At 58.9% G+C, this 23,743-nt stretch overlaps 1 protein-coding gene across 1 annotated transcript in view; it reads right to left on the bottom strand.

Annotated features, from left to right (window-relative positions):
- LOC134341118 (calmodulin-binding transcription activator 2-like) overlaps nt 1-23,743 on the bottom strand; it is a 156,629-nt gene that overhangs the window by 103,703 nt on the left and 29,183 nt on the right. Inside the window, exons 3-4 of the mRNA XM_063038888.1 lie at nt 21,105-21,172; nt 19,473-19,608 (exon numbers count right to left, since the gene is read on the bottom strand). Coding sequence (XP_062894958.1) covers nt 19,473-19,608; nt 21,105-21,172 — 204 coding nt within the window. The remainder of the gene's footprint in view (nt 1-19,472; nt 19,609-21,104; nt 21,173-23,743) is intronic.

The raw sequence follows: 23,743 nt of genomic DNA, 5'->3' as shown, positions 1-23,743 counted from the left end.
TCCCCTGGACCCAAGCACTGATCTCCACACTTCCCAACCCTGGAGCCCAGCACTTATATCCACACGTCTCCAACCCCTGGACCCCAGCACCATTCTCTACACTCCCCCAACCATTGGATCTCTCTGTCATCTCCACACACCTCCTTCCCCTGGATCCCTCTGCCATCTCCACACACCTCCATCCCCTGGACCCCTCTGTCATCTCCACACAGCCCCAACCCCTAGAACCCAGCACTGAAATCTACACACCCCCAACCCCTGGAGCCCAGCACTGATCTCCACATGCATCCAACCCCTGGAGCCCTGCACCTATCTCCACACGTCTCCAAACCCTGGACCTCAGCACCAATCTCCACACACCCCCAACCCTTGTACCCCAGCACTGATCTCCACACACCCCCAACCCCTGGAGCCCTGCACTGATCTCCACACACCCCCAACCACCGGACCCCAGCACCGATCTCCACACACCTCAACCCCTGGACCGCATTGTCATCTCCACACACCCCCAACCACTGGATCCCTCTGTCATCTCCACACACCTCCATCCCCTGGACCCCTCTGTCATCTCCACACACCCCCAATCCCTGGAGCCCAGCACCGATCTCCACACACCCCCAACCCCTGGACCTCCGTCATCTCCACACACCCCCAACCCCTGGAGCCCTGCAATGGTCTCCACACACCCCCAACCCCTGGACCCCTGTCATCTCCACACACCCCCAACCCCTGGACCCCTGTCATCTCCACACACCCCCAACCCCTAGAACCCAGCACTGAAATCTACACACCCCCAACCCCTGGAGCCCAGCACCGATCTCCACACACCCCCAACCCCTGGACCTCCGTCATCTCCACACACCCCCAACCCCTGGATCCCTGCAATGGTCTCCACACACCCCCAACCCCTGGACCCCTGTCATCTCCACACACCCCCAACCCCTAGAACCCAGCACTAATCTCCACACCTATCCAACCCCTGGAGCCCTGCACTTATCTCCACTCGTCTCCAACCCCTGGACCCCAGAACCGATCTCCACACACCCCCAACCCCTGGACTCCTGTCATCTCCACACACCCCCAACCCCTGGAGCCCTGCACTGATCTCCACACACCCCCAACCACTGGACCCCAGCACCGATCTCCACACACCCGAACCCCTGGACCCCAGTACTGATCTCCACATACCTCCAACCCCTGGACCCATGTCATCTCCACACAACCCCAACCCCTGGACCCCTCTGTCATCTCCACACACCACCATCCCCTGGACCACTCTGTCATCTCCACACTTCCCAACCCCTGTAGCCCAGCACTTATATCCACACGTCTCCAACCCCTGGACCCCAGCACCATTCTCTACACTCCCCCAACCACTGGATCTCTCTGTCATCTCCACACACCTCCATCCCCTGGATCCCTCTGCCATCTCCACACACCTCCATCCCCTGGACCCCTCTGTCATCTCCACACAGCCCCAACCCCTAGAACCCAGCACTGAAATCTACACACCCCAACCCCTGGAGCCCAGCACTGATCTCCACATGCATCCAACCCCTGGAGCCCTGCACCGATCTCCACACGTCTCCAAACCCTGGACCTCAGCACCAATCTCCACACACCCCCAACCCTTGCACCCCAGCACTGATCTCCACACACCCCCAACCCCTGGAGCCCTGCACTGATCCCCACACACCCCCAACCCCCGGACCCCAGCACCGATCTCCACACACCTCAACCCCTGGACCGCATTGTCATCTCCACACACCCCCAACCCCTGGATCCCTCTGTCATCTCCACACACCTCCATCCCCTGGACCCCTCTGTCATCTCCACACAGCCCCAACCCCTAGAACCCAGCACTGAAATCTACACACCCCCAACCCATGGAGCCCAGCACTGATCTCCACACGTATCCAACCCCTGGAGCCCTGCACTTATCTCCACACGTCTCCAACCCCTGGACCCCAGCACCGATCTCCACACACCCCCAACCCCTGGAGCCCTGCACTGATCTCCACACACCCCCAACCACTGGACCCCAGCACCGATCTCCACACACCCGAACCCCTGGACCCCAGTAATGATCTCCACATACCTCCAACCCCTGGACCCATGTCATCTCCACACACCCCCAACCCCTGGACCCCTCTGTCATCTCCAAACACCTCCATCCCCTGGACCCCTCTGTCATCTCCACACACCCCCAATCCCTGGAGCCCAGCACCGATCTCCACACACCCCCAACCCCTGGACCTCCGTCATCTCCACACACCCCCAACCACTGGAGCCCTGCAATGGTCTCCACACACCCCCAACCCCTGGACCCCTGTCATCTCCACACACCCCCAACCCCTAGAACCCAGCACTGAAATCTACACACCCCCAACCCCTGGACCCCAGCACCGATCTCCACACACCCCCAACCCCTGGAGCCCTGCACTGATCTCCACACACCCCCAACCACTAGACCCCAGCACCGATCTCCACACACCCGAACCCCTGGACCCCAGTAATGATCTCCACATACCTCCAACCCCTGGACCCATGTCATCTCCACACACCCCCAACCCCTGGACCCATCTGTCATCTCCAAACACCTCCATCCCCTGGACCCCTCTGTCATCTCCACACACCCCCAATCCCTGAAGCCCAGCACCGATCTCCACACACACCCAACCCCTGGACCTCCGTCATCTCCACACACCCCCAACCCCTGGAGCCCTGCAATGGTCTCCACACACCCCCAACCCCTGGACCCCTGTCATCTCCACACACCCCCAACCCCGAGAACCCAGCACTGAAATCTACACACCCCCAACCCCTGGAGCCCAGCACTGATCTCCACACGTATCCAACCCCTGGAGCCCTGCACTTATCTCCACTCGTCTCCAACCCCTGGACCCCAGCACCGATCTCCACACACCCCCAACCCCTGGACTCCTGTCATCTCCATACACCCCCAACCCCAGGAGCCCTGCACTGATCTCCACACACCCCCAACCACTGGACCCCAGCACCGATCTCCACACACCCGAACCCCTGGACCCCAGTACTGATCTCCACATATCTCCAACCCCTGGACCCATGTCATCTCCACACAACCCCAACCCCTGGACCCCTCTGTCATCTCCACACACCTCCATCCCCTGGACCCCTCTGTCATCTCCACACACCCTCAATCCCTGGAGCCCAGCACCGATCTCCACACACCCCCAACCCCTGGGCCTCCGTCACCTCCACACACACCCCCAACCTCTGGAGCCCTGCAATGGTCTCCACACACCCCCAACCCCTGGACCCCTGTCATCTCCACACACCCCCAACCCCTGGACCCCTGTCATCTCCACAGACCCCCAACCCTGGACCCCTGTCATCTCCACACACCTCCAACCCCTGGAGCCCTGCACTGATCTCCACACACCCCCAACCCCTGGACCCCAGCATCGATCTCCACACATCCCCAACCCCTGCAGCCCAGCACTGATCTCCACACGTATCCAACCCCTGGAGCCCTGCACTTATCTCCACACGTCTCCAACCCCTGGACCCCAGCACCGATCTCCACACACCCCGAACCCCTGGACCCCTGTCATCTCCACACACCCCGAATCCCTGGAGCACAGCACTGATCTCCACACACCCTCAACCCCTAGACCCCAGCACCGATCTACACACACCCCCAACCCCTGGAGCCCAGCACTGATCTCCACACACCCCAACTCCTGGAGCCCAGCACTGACCTCCACACATATCCAAACCCTGGATCCCAGCACCGATCTCCACACACCCCCAACCCCTGTGCCCCTCTATCATCTCCACACACCCCCAACCCCTGGACCCCTCTGTCATCTCCACACACCTCCATCCCCTGGACCCCTCTATCATCTCCACACACCTCCATCCCCTGCACCCCAGCACTTATCTCCACACGTCTCCAACCCCTGGACCCCAGCACTGATCTCGACACACCCCCAACCCCTGGAGCCCAGCACTGATCTCCACATGTATCCAACCCCTGGAGCCCTGCACTTATCTCCACACGTCTCCAACCCCTGGACCCCAGCACCGATCTCCACACACCCCGAACCCCTGGACCCCTGTCATCTCCACACACCCCAAATCCCTGGAGCACAGCACTGATCTCCACACACCCTCAATCCCTAGACCCCAGCACCGATCTACACACACCCCCAACCCCTGGAGCCCAGCACTGATCTCCACACACCCCAACTCCTGGAGCCCAGCACTGACCTCCACACATATCCAAACCCTGGATCCCAGCACCGATCTCCACATACCCCCAACCCCTGTGCCCCTCTATCATCTCCACAAATCTCCAGCCCCTGGACCCCTCTATCATCTCCACACACCTCCATCCCCTGCACCCCAGCACTTATCTCCACACGTCTCCAACCCCTGGACCCCAGCACTGATCTCGACACACCCCCAACCCCTGGAGCACAGCACTGATCTCCACATGTATCCAACCCCTGGAGCCCTGCACTTATCTCCACACGTTTCCAACCCCTGGACCTCTGTCATCTCCACAGACCCCCAACCCCTGGACCCCTGTCATCTCCACACACCCCCAACCCCTGGACCCCAGCTCCGATCTCCACACACCCCTAACCCTTGGACCCCTCTGTCATCTCCACACACCTCCATCCCCTGGACCCCTCTGTCATCTCCACACACCCCCAACCCCTAGACCCCAGCACCGATCTCCACACATCCCCAACCCCTGGACCCCTGTCATCTCCACACACCCCCAACCCCTCGAGCCCAGCACTGATCTCCACACACCCCCAACCCCTGGACCCCAGCACCGATCTCCACACATATCCAACCCCTGGATCCCAGCACCAATCTCCACACACCCGCAATCCCTGGACCCCTTTGTCATCTCCACACACCCCCAACCCCTGGACCCCTCTGTCATCTCCACAAACCTAAATCTCCTGGACCCCTCTGTCATCTCCACACACCTCCATCCCCTGGACCCCAGCACAGATCTCCACACTTACTCAACCCCTGGAGCCCAGCACTTATATCCGCACATCTCCAACCCCTGGACCCCAGCACCATTCTCTACACTCCTTCAACCCCTGGATCTCTCTGTCATCTCCACACACCTCCATCCCCTAGACCCCTCTCCCATCTCCACACAACCCCAACCCCTCGAGCCCAGCACTGATCTCCACACACCCCCAACACCTGGAGCCCAGCACTGATCTCCACACATATCCAACCCCTGGATCCCAGCACCGTTCTCCACACACCCGCAATCCCTGGACCCCTTTGTCATCTCCACACACCCCCAACCCCTGGACCCCTCTGTCATCTCCACAAACCTCCATCCCCTGGACCCCTCTGTCATCTCCACACACCTCCATCGCCTGGACCCCAGCACAGATCTCCACACGTATCCAACCCCTGGACCCCAGCTCCAATCTCCACACACCCCCAACCCCTGGACCTCCTTCATATCCACACACCCACAACCCCTGGAGCCCTGCAATGGTCTCCACACACCCCTAACCCGTGGACCCCTGTCATCTCCACAGACCCCCAGCACTGATCTCCACACGTCTCCAAACCCTGGACCCCAGCACCGATCTCCACACACCCCCAACCCCTGAACCCCAGTACTGATCTCCATATACCTCCAACCACTGGACCCATCTGTCATCTCCACACACCCCCAACCCCTGGACCCCTCCGTCATCTCCACACACCTCCATCCCCTGGACCCCTCTGTCATCTCCACACACCCCCAACCCCTAGACCCCAGCACCGATCCCCACACATCCCCAATCCCTGGACCCCTGTCATCTCCACACACCCCCAACCCCTGGAGCCCTGCAATGGTCTCCACACACCCCCAACCCCTGGACCTCCGTCATCTCCACACACCCCCAACTCCTGGATCCCTGCAATGGTCTCCACACACCCCCAACCCCTGGACCCCTGTCATCTCCACACACCCACAACCCCTAGAACCCAGCACTGAAATCTACACACCCCCAACCCCTGGAGCCCAGCACTGATCTCCACACGTATCCAACCCCTGGAGCCCTGCACTTATCTCCACTCGTCTCCAACCCCTGGACCCCAGCACCGATCTCCACACACCCCCAACCCCTGGATTCCTGTCATCTCCATACACCCCCAACCCCTGGAGCCCTGCACTGATCTCCACACACCCCCAACCCCTGGACCCCAGCATCGATCTCCACACATCCCCAACCCCTGCAGCCCAGCACTGATCTCCACACGTATCCAACCCCTGGAGCCCTGCACTTATCTCCACACGTCTCCAACCCCTGGACCCCAGCACCGATCTCCACACACCCCGAACCCCTGGACCCCTGTCATCTCCACACACCCCGAATCCCTGGAGCACAGCACTGATCTCCACACACCCTCAACCCCTAGACCCCAGCACCGATCTACACACACCCCCAACCCCTGGAGCCCAGCACTGATCTCCACACACCCCCAACCACTGGACCCCAGCACCGATCTCCACACACCCGAACCCCTGGACCCCAGTAATGATCTCCACATACCTCCAACCCCTGGACCCATGTCATCTCCACACACCCCCAACCCCTGGACCCCTCTGTCATCTCCAAACACCTCCATCCCCTGGACCCCTCTGTCATCTCCACACACCCCCAATCCCTGGAGCCCAGCACCGATCTCCACACACCCCCAACCCCTGGACCTCCGTCATCTCCACACACCCCCAACCACTGGAGCCCTGCAATGGTCTCCACACACCCCCAACCCCTGGACCCCTGTCATCTCCACACACCCCCAACCCCTAGAACCCAGCACTGAAATCTACACACCCCCAACCCCTGGACCCCAGCACCGATCTCCACACACCCCCAACCCCTGGAGCCCTGCACTGATCTCCACACACCCCCAACCACTAGACCCCAGCACCGATCTCCACACACCCGAACCCCTGGACCCCAGTAATGATCTCCACATACCTCCAACCCCTGGACCCATGTCATCTCCACACACCCCCAACCCCTGGACCCATCTGTCATCTCCAAACACCTCCATCCCCTGGACCCCTCTGTCATCTCCACACACCCCCAATCCCTGAAGCCCAGCACCGATCTCCACACACACCCAACCCCTGGACCTCCGTCATCTCCACACACCCCCAACCCCTGGAGCCCTGCAATGGTCTCCACACACCCCCAACCCCTGGACCCCTGTCATCTCCACACACCCCCAACCCCGAGAACCCAGCACTGAAATCTACACACCCCCAACCCCTGGAGCCCAGCACTGATCTCCACACGTATCCAACCCCTGGAGCCCTGCACTTATCTCCACTCGTCTCCAACCCCTGGACCCCAGCACCGATCTCCACACACCCCCAACCCCTGGACTCCTGTCATCTCCATACACCCCCAACCCCTGGAGCCCTGCACTGATCTCCACACACCCCCAACCACTGGACCCCAGCACCGATCTCCACACACCCGAACCCCTGGACCCCAGTACTGATCTCCACATATCTCCAACCCCTGGACCCATGTCATCTCCACACAACCCCAACCCCTGGACCCCTCTGTCATCTCCACACACCTCCATCCCCTGGACCCCTCTGTCATCTCCACACACCCCCAATCCCTGGAGCCCAGCACCGATCTCCACACACCCCCAACCCCTGGGCCTCCGTCACCTCCACACACACCCCCAACCTCTGGAGCCCTGCAATGGTCTCCACACACCCCCAACCCCTGGACCCCTGTCATCTCCACACACCCCCAACCCCTGGACCCCTGTCATCTCCACAGACCCCCAACCCTGGACCCCTGTCATCTCCACACACCTCCAACCCCTGGAGCCCTGCACTGATCTCCACACACCCCCAACCCCTGGACCCCAGCATCGATCTCCACACATCCCCAACCCCTGCAGCCCAGCACTGATCTCCACACGTATCCAACCCCTGGAGCCCTGCACTTATCTCCACACGTCTCCAACCCCTGGACCCCAGCACCGATCTCCACACACCCCGAACCCCTGGACCCCTGTCATCTCCACACACCCCGAATCCCTGGAGCACAGCACTGATCTCCACACACCCTCAACCCCTAGACCCCAGCACCGATCTACACACACCCCCAACCCCTGGAGCCCAGCACTGATCTCCACACACCCCAACTCCTGGAGCCCAGCACTGACCTCCACACATATCCAAACCCTGGATCCCAGCACCGATCTCCACACACCCCCAACCCCTGTGCCCCTCTATCATCTCCACACACCCCCAACCCCTGGACCCCTCTGTCATCTCCACACACCTCCATCCCCTGGACCCCTCTATCATCTCCACACACCTCCATCCCCTGCACCCCAGCACTTATCTCCACACGTCTCCAACCCCTGGACCCCAGCACTGATCTCGACACACCCCCAACCCCTGGAGCCCAGCACTGATCTCCACATGTATCCAACCCCTGGAGCCCTGCACTTATCTCCACACGTCTCCAACCCCTGGACCCCAGCACCGATCTCCACACACCCCGAACCCCTGGACCCCTGTCATCTCCACACACCCCAAATCCCTGGAGCACAGCACTGATCTCCACACACCCTCAATCCCTAGACCCCAGCACCGATCTACACACACCCCCAACCCCTGGAGCCCAGCACTGATCTCCACACACCCCAACTCCTGGAGCCCAGCACTGACCTCCACACATATCCAAACCCTGGATCCCAGCACCGATCTCCACATACCCCCAACCCCTGTGCCCCTCTATCATCTCCACAAATCTCCAGCCCCTGGACCCCTCTATCATCTCCACACACCTCCATCCCCTGCACCCCAGCACTTATCTCCACACGTCTCCAACCCCTGGACCCCAGCACTGATCTCGACACACCCCCAACCCCTGGAGCACAGCACTGATCTCCACATGTATCCAACCCCTGGAGCCCTGCACTTATCTCCACACGTTTCCAACCCCTGGACCTCTGTCATCTCCACAGACCCCCAACCCCTGGACCCCTGTCATCTCCACACACCCCCAACCCCTGGACCCCAGCTCCGATCTCCACACACCCCTAACCCTTGGACCCCTCTGTCATCTCCACACACCTCCATCCCCTGGACCCCTCTGTCATCTCCACACACCCCCAACCCCTAGACCCCAGCACCGATCTCCACACATCCCCAACCCCTGGACCCCTGTCATCTCCACACACCCCCAACCCCTCGAGCCCAGCACTGATCTCCACACACCCCCAACCCCTGGACCCCAGCACCGATCTCCACACATATCCAACCCCTGGATCCCAGCACCAATCTCCACACACCCGCAATCCCTGGACCCCTTTGTCATCTCCACACACCCCCAACCCCTGGACCCCTCTGTCATCTCCACAAACCTAAATCTCCTGGACCCCTCTGTCATCTCCACACACCTCCATCCCCTGGACCCCAGCACAGATCTCCACACTTACTCAACCCCTGGAGCCCAGCACTTATATCCGCACATCTCCAACCCCTGGACCCCAGCACCATTCTCTACACTCCTTCAACCCCTGGATCTCTCTGTCATCTCCACACACCTCCATCCCCTAGACCCCTCTCCCATCTCCACACAACCCCAACCCCTCGAGCCCAGCACTGATCTCCACACACCCCCAACACCTGGAGCCCAGCACTGATCTCCACACATATCCAACCCCTGGATCCCAGCACCGTTCTCCACACACCCGCAATCCCTGGACCCCTTTGTCATCTCCACACACCCCCAACCCCTGGACCCCTCTGTCATCTCCACAAACCTCCATCCCCTGGACCCCTCTGTCATCTCCACACACCTCCATCGCCTGGACCCCAGCACAGATCTCCACACGTATCCAACCCCTGGACCCCAGCTCCAATCTCCACACACCCCCAACCCCTGGACCTCCTTCATATCCACACACCCACAACCCCTGGAGCCCTGCAATGGTCTCCACACACCCCTAACCCGTGGACCCCTGTCATCTCCACAGACCCCCAGCACTGATCTCCACACGTCTCCAAACCCTGGACCCCAGCACCGATCTCCACACACCCCCAACCCCTGAACCCCAGTACTGATCTCCATATACCTCCAACCACTGGACCCATCTGTCATCTCCACACACCCCCAACCCCTGGACCCCTCCGTCATCTCCACACACCTCCATCCCCTGGACCCCTCTGTCATCTCCACACACCCCCAACCCCTAGACCCCAGCACCGATCCCCACACATCCCCAATCCCTGGACCCCTGTCATCTCCACACACCCCCAACCCCTGGAGCCCTGCAATGGTCTCCACACACCCCCAACCCCTGGACCTCCGTCATCTCCACACACCCCCAACTCCTGGATCCCTGCAATGGTCTCCACACACCCCCAACCCCTGGACCCCTGTCATCTCCACACACCCACAACCCCTAGAACCCAGCACTGAAATCTACACACCCCCAACCCCTGGAGCCCAGCACTGATCTCCACACGTATCCAACCCCTGGAGCCCTGCACTTATCTCCACTCGTCTCCAACCCCTGGACCCCAGCACCGATCTCCACACACCCCCAACCCCTGGATTCCTGTCATCTCCATACACCCCCAACCCCTGGAGCCCTGCACTGATCTCCACACACCCCCAACCCCATGGCCCCCAGCAACGATCTCCACACAACCCCAACCCCTGCAGCCCAGCACTGATCTCCACACGTATCCAACCCCTGGAGCCCTGCACTTATCTCCACACGTCTCCAACCCCTGGACCCCAGCACCGATCTCCACACACCCCGAACCCCTGGACCCCTGTCATCTCCACACACCCCGAATCCCTGGAGCACAGCACTGATCTCCACACACCCTCAACCCCTAGACCCCAGCACCGATCTACACACACCCCCAACCCCTGGAGCCCAGCACTGATCTCCACACACCCCAACTCCTGGAGCCCAGCACTGACCTCCACACATATCCAAACCCTGGATCCCAGCACCGATCTCCACACACCCCCAACCCCTGTGCCCCTCTATCATCTCCACACACCCCCAACCCCTGGACCCCTCTGTCATCTCCACACACCTCCATCCCCTGGACCCTCTATCATCTCCACACACCTCCATCCCCTGCACCCCAGCACTTATCTCCACACGTCTCCAACCCCTGGACCCCAGCACTGATCTCGACACACCCCCAACCCCTGGAGCCCAGCACTGATCTCCACATGTATCCAACCCCTGGAGCCCTGCACTTATCTCCACACGTCTCCAACCCCTGGACCTCTCTCATCTCCACAGACCCCCAACCCCTGGACCCCTGTCATCTCCACACACCCCCAACCCCTGGACCCCAGCTCCGATCTCCACACACCCCTAACCCTTGGACCCCTCTGTCATCTCCACACACCTCCATCCCCTGGACCCCTCTGTCATCTCCACACACCCCCAACCCCTAGACCCCAGCACCGATCTCCACACATCCCCAACCCCCGGACCCCTGTCATCTCCACACACCCCCAACCCCTCGAGCCCAGCACTGATCTCCACACACCCCCAACCCCTGGACCCCAGCACCGATCTCCACACAGCCCCAACCCCTGGAGCCCAGCACTGATCTCCACACATATCCAACCCCTGGATCCCAGCACCGATCTCCACACACCCGCAATCCCTGGACCCCTTTGTCATCTCCACACACCCCCAACCCCTGGACCCCTCTGTCATCTCCACAAACCTAAATCTCCTGGACCCCTCTGTCATCTCCACACACCTCCATCCCCTGGACCCCAGCACAGATCTCCACACTTACCCAACCCCTGGAGCCCAGCACTTATATCCACACATCTCCAACCCCTGGACCCCAGCACCATTCTCTACACTCCTTCAACCCCTGGATCTCTCTGTCATCTCCACACACCTCCATCCCCTAGACCCCTCTCTCATCTCCACACACCCCCAACCCCTTGAGCCCAGCACTGATCTCCACACACCCCCAACACCTGGAGCCCAGCACTGATCTCCACACATATCCAACTCATGGATCCCAGCACCGTTCTCCACACACCCGCAATCCCTGGACCCCTCTGTCATCTCCACAAACCTCCATCCCCTGGACCCCTCTGTCATCTCCACACACCTCCATCGCCTGGACCCCAGCACAGATCTCCACACGTATCCAACCCCTGGACCCCAGCTCCAATCTCCACACACCCCCAACCCCTGGACCTCCTTCATATCCACACACCCCCAACCCCTGGAGCCCTGCAATGGTCTCCACACACCCCTAACCCGTGGACCCCTGTCATCTCCACAGACTCCCAGCACTGATCTCCACACGTCTCCAAACCCTGGACCCCAGCACCGATCTCCACACACCCCCAACCCCTGAACCCCAGTACTGATCTCCACATACCTCCAACCACTGGACCCATCTGTCATCTCCACACACCCCCAACCCCTGGACCCCTCCGTCATCTCCACACACCTCCATCCCCTGGACCCCTCTGTCATCTCCACACACCCCCAACCCCTAGACCCCAGCACCGATCCCCACACATCCCCAATCCCTGGACCCCTGTCATCTCCACACACCCCCAACCCCTGGAGCCCTGCAATGGTCTCCACACACCCCCAACCCCTGGACCTCCGTCATCTCCACACACCCCCAACCCCTGGAGCCCAGCACCGATCTCCACACACCCCCAACCCCTGGACCTCCGTCATCTCCACACACCCCCAACTCCTGGATCCCTGCAATGGTCTCCACACACCCCCAACCCCTGGACCCCTGTCATCTCCACACACCCCCAACCTCTGGAGCCCAGCACTGATCTCCACACGTATCCAACCCCTGGAGCCCTGCACTTATCTCCACTCGTCTCCAGCCCCTGGACCCCAGCACCGATCTCCACACACCCCCAACCCCCTGGATTCCTGTCATCTCCACACACCCCCAACCACTGGACCCCAGCACCGATCTCCACACACCCGAACCCCTGGACCCCAGTACTGATCTCCACATACCTCCAACCACTGGACCCATGTCATCTCCACACACCCCCAATCCCTGGAGCACAGCACCGATCTCCACACACCCCCAACCCCTGGACCTCCGTCATCTCCACACACCCCCAACTCCTGGATCCCTGCAATGGTCTCCACACACCCCCAACCCCTGGACCCCTGTCATCTCCACACACCCCCAACCTCTGGAGCCCAGCACTGATCTCCACACGTATCCAACCCCTGGAGCCCTGCACTTATCTCCACTCGTCTCCAGCCCCTGGACCCCAGCACCGATCTCCACACACCCCCAACCCCTGGATTCCTGTCATCTCCACACACCCCCAACCACTGGATCCCAGCACCGATCTCCACACACCCGAATCCCTGGACCCCAGTACTGATCTCCACATACCTCCAACCACTGGACCCATGTCATCTCCACACACCCCCAATCCCTGGAGCACAGCACTGATCTCCACACACCCCCAACCCCTGGGCCTCCGTCATCTCCACACACCCCCAACCTCTGGAGCCCTGCAATGGTCTCCACACACCCCCAACCCCTGGACCCCTGTCATCTCCACACACCCCCAACCCCTGGACCCCTATCATCTCCACACACCCCCAACCCCTGGACCCCTGTCATCTCCACAGACCCCCAACCCTGGACCCCTGTCATCTCCACAAACCTCCAACCCCTGGAGCCCTGCACTGATCTCCACACACCCCCAACCCCTGGACCCCAGCACCGATCTCCACACACCCCGAACCCCTGGACCCCTGTCATCTCCACACACCCCGAATCCCTGGAGCACAGCACTGATCTCCACACACCCTCAACCCCTAGACCCCAGCACCGATCTACACACACCCCCAACCCCTGGAGCCCAGCACTGATCTCCACACACCCCAACTCCTGGAGCCCAGCACTGACCTCCACACATATCCAAACCCTGGATCCCAGCACCGATCTCCACACACCCCCAACCCCTATGCCCCTCTATCATCTCCACACACCTCCATCCCCTGGACCCCTCTATCATCTCCACACACCTCCATCCCCTGCACCCCAGCACTTATCTCCACACGTCTCCAACCCCTGGACCCCAGCACTGATCTCGACACACCCCCAACCCCTGGAGCCCAGCACTGATCTCCACACGTATCCAACCCCTGGAGCCCTGCACTTATCTCCACACGTCTCCAACCCCTGGACCCCTGTCATCTCCACAGACCCCCAACCCCTGGACCCCTGTCATCTCCACACACCCCCAACCCCTGGACCCCAGCTCCGATCTCCACACACCCCTAACCCTTGGACCCCTCTGTCATCTCCACACACCTCCATCCCCTGGACCCCTCTGTCATCTCCACACACCCCCAACCCCTAGACCCCAGCACCGATCTCCACACACCCCCAACCCCTCGAGCCCAGCACTGATCTCCACACACCCCCAACCCCTGGACCCCAGCACCGATCTCCACACAGCCCCAACCCCTGGAGCCCAGCACTGATCTCCACACATATCCAACCCCTGGATCCCAGCACCGATCTCCACACACCCGCAATCCCTGGACCCCTTTGTCATCTCCACACACCCCCAACCCCTGGACCCCTCTGTCATCTCCACAAACCTAAATCCCCTGGACCCCTCTGTCATCTCCACACACCTCCATCCCCTGGACCCCAGCACAGATCTCCACACTTACCCAACCCCTGGAGCCCAGCACTTATATCCACACATCTCCAACCCCTGGACCCCAGCACCATTCTCTACACTCCTTCAACCCCTGGATCTCTCTGTCATCTCCACACACCTCCATCCCCTGGACCCTTCTCCCATCTCCACACACCCCCAACCCCTGGAGCCCTGCACTGATCTCCACACACCCCCAACCCCTGGACCCCAGCATCGATCTCCACACACCCCCAACCCCTGGAGCCCAGCACTGATCTCCACACACCCCAACCCCTGGAGCCCAGCACCGATCTCCACACAGCCTCAACCCCTGGAGCCCAGCACTGATCTCCACACATATCCAACCCCTGGATCCCAGCACCGTTCTCCACACACCCGCAATCCCTGGACCCCTTTGTCATCTACACACACCCCCAACCCCTGGACCCCTCTGTCATCTCCACAAACCTCCATCCCCTGGACCCCTCTGTCATCTCCACACACCTCCATCCCCTGGACCCACACCCCTGGACCCCTCTGTCATCTCCACACACCTCCATCGCCTGGAACCCAGCACAGATCTCCACATGTATCCAACCCCTGGACCCCAGCTCCAATCTCCACACACCCCCAACCCCTGGACCCCCTTCATATCCACAAACCCCCAACCCCTAGACCCCAGCACTGATCTCCACACACCCCAAATCCCTGGACCCCCGTCATATCCACACACCCCCAAACCCTGGAGCCCAGCACTGATCTCCACACACCCCAACCCCTGGAGCCCAGCACTGATCTCCACACACCCTCAACCCCTGGACCACCGTCATATCCACACACCCCCAACCCCTGGAGACCAGCACTGATCTCCTCACACCCCCAACCCCTGGACCCCAGCACCGATCTCCACACACCCCCAACCTCTGGAGACCAGCACTGGTCTCCACACACCCCAACCCGTGGAGCCAGCACTGACCTCTACACATATCCAACCCCTGGATCCCAGCACCGATCTCCACACACCCCCAACCCCTGGACCCCTCTATCATCTCCACACACCCCCAACCCCTGGACCTCTCTGTCATCGCCACACACCTCCATCCCCTGGACCCCTCTGTCATCTCCACACAGCCCCAATCCCTAGAACCCAGCACTGAAATCTACACACCCCCAACCCCTGGAGCCCAGCACTGATCTCCACACACCCCCAACCCCTGGGCCCCTCTGTCATCTCCACACACGTCCATCCCCTGGATACTTCTGCCATCTCCACACACCTCCATCCCCTGGACCTCTCTGTCATCTCCACACACCCCCAACCCCTAGAACCCAGCACTGAAATCTACACACCCTCAACCCCTGGAGCCCAGCACTGATCTCCTCACACCCCCAACCCCTGGAGCCCAGCACCGATCTCCACACACCCCCAACCCCTGGAGCCCAGCACTGATCTCCACACACCCCAACCCCAGGAGCCCAGCACTGACCTCCACACATATCCAACCCCTGGATCCCAGCACCGTTCTCCACACACCCCCAACCCCTGGACCCCTCTGTCATCTCCACACACCTCCATCCACTGGACCCCAGCACTGATCTCCACACATCCCCAACCCCTGGAGCCCTGCACTTATCTCCACACGTCTCAAACCCCTGGATCCCAGCACCGATCTCCACACACCCCCAACCCCTGGACCCCCATCATCTCCACACACCCCCAACCCCTGGACCCCTGTCATCTCCACACACCCCCAACACCTGGACCCCTGTCATCTCCCCAGACCCCCAACTCCTGGACCCCTGTCATCTCCACAAACCCCCAACCCCTGGACCCCTCTGTCATCTCCACACACCCCCAACCCCTAGACCCCAGCACCGATCCCCACACATCCCCAATCCCTGGACCCCTGTCATCTCCACACACCCCCAACCCCTGGAGCCCAGCACTGATCTCCACACACCCCAAATCCCTGGACCCCAGCACCGATCTCCACACACCCCCAAACCCTGGACCCCTTTGTCATCTACACACACCCCCAACCCCTGGACCCCTCTGTCATCTCCACACACCTCCATCCCCTGGACCCCAGCACTAATCTCCACACACCACAACCCCTGGAGCCCAGCATCGATCTCCACACCCCCCCCCCAAACCCTGGACCCCTTTGTCATCTACACACACCCCCAACCCCTGGACCCCTCTGTCATCTCCACACACCTCCATCCCCTGGACCCCTCTGTCATCTCCACACACCTCCATCCCCTGGACCCCAGCACAGATCTCCACATGTATCCAACCCCTGGAGCCGTGCACTTATCTCCACACGTCTCCAACCCCTGGACACCAGCACCGATCTCCACACACCCCCAACCCCTGGAGCCCTGCAATGGTCTCCACACACCCCCAACCCCTGGACCCCTGTCATCTCCACACACCCCCAACCCCTGGACCCCTGTCATCTCCACAGACCCCCCAACTCCTGGAGCCCTGCACTTATCTCCACACGTCTCCAACCCCTGGACTCCAGCACCGATCTCCACACACCCCCAACCCCTGGACCACCGTCATATCCACACACCCCCAACCCCTGGAGCCCAGCACTGATCTCCTCACACCCCCAACCCCTGGACCCCAGCACCGATCTCCACACACCCCCAACCTCTGGAGCCCAGCACTGATCTCCACACACCCCAACCCCTGGACCCCAGCACTGATCTCCACACACCCCAACCCGTGGAGCCACGCACTGACCTCTACACATATCCAACCCCTGGATCCCAGCACCGATCTCCACACACCCCCAACCCCTGGACCCCTCTATCATCTCCACACACCCCCAACCCCTGGACCTCTCTGTCATCGCCTCACACCTCCATCCCCTGGACCCCTCTGTCATCTCCACACAGCCCCAACCCCTAGAACCCAGCACTGAAATCTACACATCCCCAACCCCTGGAGCCCAGCACTGATCTCCACACACCCCCAACCCCTAGAACCCAGCACTGAAACCTACACACCCTCAACCCCTGGAGCCCAGCACTGATCTCCTCACACCCCCAACCCCTGGACCCCAGCACCGATCTCCACACACCCCCAACCCCTGGAGCCCAGCACTGATCTCCACACACCCCAACCCCTGGAGCCCAGCACTGACCTCCACACATATCCAACCCCTGGATCCCAGCACCGATCTCCACACACCCCCAACCCCTGGACCCCTCTGTCATTTCCACACACCCCCAACCCCTGGACCCCTCTGTCATCTCCACACACCTCCATCCACTGGACCCCAGCACTGATCTCCACACGTATCCAACCCCTGGAGCCCTGCACTTATCTCCACACGTCTCAAACCCCTGGATCCCAGCACCGATCTACACACATCCCCAACCCCTGGACCCCCGTCATCTCCACACACCCCCAACCCCTGGAGCCCTGCACTGATCTCCACACACCCCCAACCCCTGGACCCCAGCACTGAAATCTACACATCCCCAACCCCTGGAGCCCAGCACTGATCTCCACACGTATCCAACCCCTGGAGCCCTGCACTTTTCTCCACCCGTCTCCAACCCCTGGTCCCCAGCACTGATCTCCACACACCCCCAACCCCTGGACTGCAGTCATCTCCACATACCCCCAACCCCAAGAGTCCTACACTGATCTCCACACACCCCCAACCCCTGGACCCCAGCACCGATCTCCACACACCCCAACCCCTGGACCCCAGCACTGATCTCCACACACCCCCAACCCCTGGAGCCCAGTACTGATCTCCACATACCTCCAACCCCTGGACCCATCTGTCATCTCCACACACCCCCAACCCCTGGACCCCTCTGTCATCTCCACACACCTCCATACCCTGGACCCCTGTCATCTCCACACACACCGAACCCCTGGAGCCCAGTATTGATCTCCTCACACCCCCAACCCCTGGACCCCAGCACCGATCTCCACACACCCCCAACTCCTGGAGTCCAGCACTGATCTCCACACATATCCAACCCCTGGATCCCAGCACCGATCTCCACACACCCCCAACCCCTGGACCCCTTTGTCAACTCCACACACCCCCAACCCCAGACCCCTCTGTCATCTCCACACACCTCCTTCCCCTGGACCCCAGCACTGATCTCCACACTTATCCAACCCCTGAAGCCCTGCACTTATCTCCACACGTCTCCAACCCCTGGACTCCAGCACCGATCTCCACACACCCCCCAACCCCTGGACCCCCGTCATCTCCACACACCCCCAACCCCTGGAGCCCAGCACTGATCTCCACACACCCCCAACCCCTGGAGCCCAGCATTGATCTCCACACACCCCAATCCCTGGACCCCTGCACCAATCTCCACACGTCTCCAACCCCTGGACCCCTCTGTCATCTCCACACACCTCCATCCCCTGGACCCCTCTGTCATCTCCACACACCTCAATCCCCTGGACCCCTCTGTCATCTCCACACACCCCCAACCCCTGGACCCCTCTGTCATCTCCACACACCTCCATCCCCTGGACCCCTCTGTCATCTCCACACACCTCAATCCCCTGGACCCCTCTGTCATCTCCACACACCCCCAAACCCTGGAACCCTGCACTGATCTCCACACACACCCAATCCCTGGACCCCTGTCATCTCCACACACCCCCCAACCCCTGGACCCCTGCACCAATCTCCACATCTCCAACCCCTGGTTTCAGTGCACCACCATCTGCCAGACTCCAGCACTGACATCTGCACGCACCTCCATCCCCTGCACCTTCAGCTTCATGTGATCCTCTCTCGTTGTTTTGCCGTCTTTCCTCTTCTTCCAGCAGTACCCATCTTTCCGATACTTCACCTTCTTCCTGTTGTAGAGGATGATCGAGCCGTTCAGTGGCCTGTGCAGGAGCAAGGTAACAATCCATTAACGACATGGCTTCACCTACAGGCCAGGACAGGCATGTCTCCCACCTAAAGCAGATCTGTGGCTCCCTCCTGGGGAGATATGGCAGGGAGAAATTATGCTGCAAACTGTAACTTCTGTGCCTTATCATGTCCCTTGCTTGCCACAAAACGCTGCAGAACCACCTTCTTGGCCGTTGATCTCACTCTGAACAGGTGGGTCAGTAATGGGTAGGTTGCAGAGGGTCAATGGCGCTTCATGTTGCAAATAGCAGGTCATAGCTGCCTTTGGAGAGGAGAAGGACAGGTGGATAACACTGCAGAAATGGGTTGAGTTCTGAGTTATTGAGATGGGTGGCCCACCATAAACACAAGTGATTCTGCAGATGCTGGAGACCCAGAGCAACACACACAGAATGCTGGAGGAACTCAGGTAGCATCTATGAAGAGGAATAAACAGAAAAGTTTCAAGCTGAGACCCTTCATCAGATATATCTCCATAGATGTTGCCTGACCTGTTCAGTTCCTCCAACATTGAGACAGATCGGGACGGGACAGTGGAGTGCAGGTGCCAGGACAAACTTTGGACTTTGCTGTGGAGTTCCCATCCCAACCTCTGGCTGCCTGAGCTGTGAATCCTCCATCCCACCTCGATCCACCTGCCTGCATCTTCCTACATGGGGAGGACAGTACAGAACAACAGGCCCTTCAGGCCATCACCCCTGTGCTACACTGAAACTGAGTGCGCTTGAAGAACAGCTGGGCAAATAGGATCAGCGTAGACGGGCTGAAAGGTTGGCAGAGATGTGATGGGCTGAAGGGCCTGTTTCTGTGCTGTACAACTCTTGCTGCACATGGCAAACTTCCAGACTTAATATCCAACTCACAATGTAGGGTCTCTGTCCAAAACATCAACAGTTTATTCCCATCCACAGATGCTGCCTGACCAGCACATTTTCTGCATTGCTCTAGATTTCCAGCATCTGCAGTACCTCTTGTGTCTATCAATATCCAACTACCCAAATTTCCATAACTCAGCTCTCGGCATCAGAGGTAATGCGCAGCTCAATGAAACTCTGGTTAGACTACACTGGAATACAGTTCTAGTCACCTCATTATAGGAAGAATGTGGAAGCCTTAGAGAGGGTGTAGAAAATACTTACCAAGATGCTGCCTCAATTAGGTTGAGTGAGCTAGGGCTTTTCTCTTTGGAGCAAAGGAGGATGAGAGGAGACTTGACAGAGATGTACAAGATGATAAGAAGCACAGACAGAATGGATGGGAAGTCTCCCCCCTTCCGTTCTGAGTCACAGGGCCAGACTTAGTGCTAGAGAGCCAGTTGCTGTGACTTTTCCAACCCCAAATAGTTGTACACTTATTACTGAGGGGAACAGCCTCAGGCCAGTTATCAGACTCAAACACAATCCCTGTGTGTGCGGTGGAGAAAGTACCTCCCAGCAGATCCTCTCCCAGCCATACTGCACATGCTCACCTGGTGCGGGGAGAGCCTGACAACCACTCCTCATGCTTCTCGAAGCTGGTCAGGTACGACACAATCTCCTGAAAGCACAAAGCACAAAGCACAGCCCAGTGATCAACTTGACATACACAGTCGATTCCCAGAGAGAGGGAGCTGCCCCGTCAGGGCCAGAGCCAGCCCACCTCCCCGCAAGCATACGACGGCAGCAACTCTCAAAGCACAATACAGCTGGTACACAGCCACTCCAGTTGGGGAAGATGGGGGTCCAACCAACTTGGTCCACTCCATGGGGGCTCCGCTCCACCGGGGGAGGTGGGACCCAGTCTGAATTGGGGAAGCGATCAGTCCGCATTGGGGTGGGGGAGGGAGCAGGCCGTTCCACTATGGGACAGCCCAGTCCAAACTGGGGGAGCCTGGATAGCTCAGGGATAGATCTCATCAACCTCCCAACCCACCCACCTACACCTCCTCCTCACTCACCACTTCCAACCCCTGCCACTGTTCCACTGGCCAAAGTTTTGTTCTAAACTTGTGCCCCATTTAAAACTCTTCCACGTGATGTAACAAACAACGATGGAAGTAGCAACAGTGTGTAGTCCCTGGCTGACCCTTGAGCAACAAGCCATCTGCTGGGTCTGCAGAAGGAGAAAGAAAGTTCGACCTTTTGGAACAACTTGAAACATCGAAAAACCCTCCCAAGCCCCAAAGATGTTGCTTGACCTGCTGAGTTCCTCCAGCAGATTGTGCATTGCTCCATACAGTTCTGGTCACTCTACTACAGGAAGGACCTCCAGGCTTTGGAGAGGGTGAAGAAGAAATTTACCAGGATGTCGCCTGGATTAGAGGGACGTGCTATCATGAGAGGCCAAACAAACTCTGGAGCAACAGAGGCTGAGGGGTTTTTAAGATTATGAGAGGCATCGATTGAGTAGACAGGGTATCTGTTACCCAGAGTGAAAATGTCTACTACCAGAGGGCATGCACTGAAGGTGAGAGGGGGTAGGTTCAAAGGGAATGTGAGGGAGGGGTAAGATTTTTTACTAACAGCGTGGTGGATGCTTGGATTGTGCTGCCTGGTGTGGTAGTAGAGGCAAATACGCTAGAGGCTTTTAAGAGACATTTAGATAGGCACCTGAATGTGAGAAAGATGGAGGGAAATGGACATTTTGTAGGTAGGAGGGATTAGCTTCTAGTGTTTTTGATTTGCTTTTAAGCTGATCCGGAACAACATTATGGGCCAAAGGTCCTTTTCCTGTGTTGTACTCTTCTATGTTCTAATTCCAGCATCTGTAGTCTCCTGTGCCTCCAAGGGCAGTTCTCAAATCTTGCTAACTCCATCTCCATCATTATCTCTTCTTCCCTCTCCCATTGGACAGAAGATACAAAAGCTTGAAAGCACATACCACCAGGCACAAGGACAGATTCCATCCTGCTGTTTGGAACAGACATCGTGTATAGCAGATGGCCTCACAATCTACCTTGTTATGATCTTGCACTTTTCCTGTCCCCTACACAGACTCTGTCTTAAACGTCCCACTACCTCAGCCAAGCAACCAGCATAACCAAACATCCCAACCACCCTGGACATTCTCCCTTCTTCCCTCTCCCATCAAGGAAAGTTTCTGCTCTGCTGTTATTAGACTATTAAACTGTCCCCTGGATGATAAGATGAACTCTTGACCTCATCCAGTTGTCACGGACTTGCACCTTATTGTCTGCCTGCACTACACTTTCTCAGTAACTGAAACATTTTATTCTGTGTTCTATTACTGTTTTACCTCAATGCACTGTGCAATAATTTGATCTGTATGAACAGTATATAAGAAAGCTTTTAATTGTATCTCGTTAAATGTATTAAACCAATATCAAGATCATTCACACGCAGTCCCCGAAGCCTTCAATTTTGATGTACTCAGTACTAACAGCTTCAGTTCACATGTTGGGAATAGGACGTGAACATTCATCACGCAGCGGGGTGAAAGCATGAATTTGGCTGCCGGGTCCTCACTGGAGCACAGAACTTGGGAAAACCTCCTGATTTACAAAGCACTGGAGAATTATTTCAACAAGATTTAATTGTGTATCTGTGACAGACAGGGAGCCTTTGTTTGAAAAGGAGGCTCCAGGTTGGAGCTCCGGTTTCTGTAGGTAGGTACATTAAACTTCAACGTTCTTTTGTTTCCTTTGCTCCAAGTGACATTGATCCAATTCAGATTAAAATACAAGTTTATTTAAAACCTCCATCCATTCAGTTAGCAGTGACCCCGTGGACCGCGGCAGTAAATAGGCATTGGATAGGTGGTCACAGCACTGAAAGGGCTGAGGCTGGGAGCCTGACATACATTGACAGCTCCAGCCGTGACTAGGCCCAGAGCTGTGACAGAGTACTGGGGGAGAACAACAAGGCTGCCATGCCAAGCAGCACCAGACAGACATAGCCTGTCCCAGTGAGGTCCCAGTGCAAGGCATCTCGGATTAAACCAGACTAGACATAGCCCAAGTGAAGTGACACAGGGTGGCAGCAGAAGGTGTACAGGTTGGTGCAGCTGTAGAGAGAGCAGAGAGGGACCTGGGTGAGATGGATCGTTAACAGACTGACCCCAGTGAGACAGCAGAGAGGAGGGACCTGTGTGGGGCGGGGGGGGGGTGGT

Source organism: Mobula hypostoma (assembly GCF_963921235.1).
Source record: "Mobula hypostoma chromosome 5 unlocalized genomic scaffold, sMobHyp1.1 SUPER_5_unloc_2, whole genome shotgun sequence".
Classification (NCBI taxonomy): domain Eukaryota; kingdom Metazoa; phylum Chordata; class Chondrichthyes; order Myliobatiformes; family Myliobatidae; genus Mobula; species Mobula hypostoma.
The sequence above is the reverse complement of the archived record's forward strand: the minus strand, read 5'-3'. Positions and strand labels throughout refer to the sequence as shown.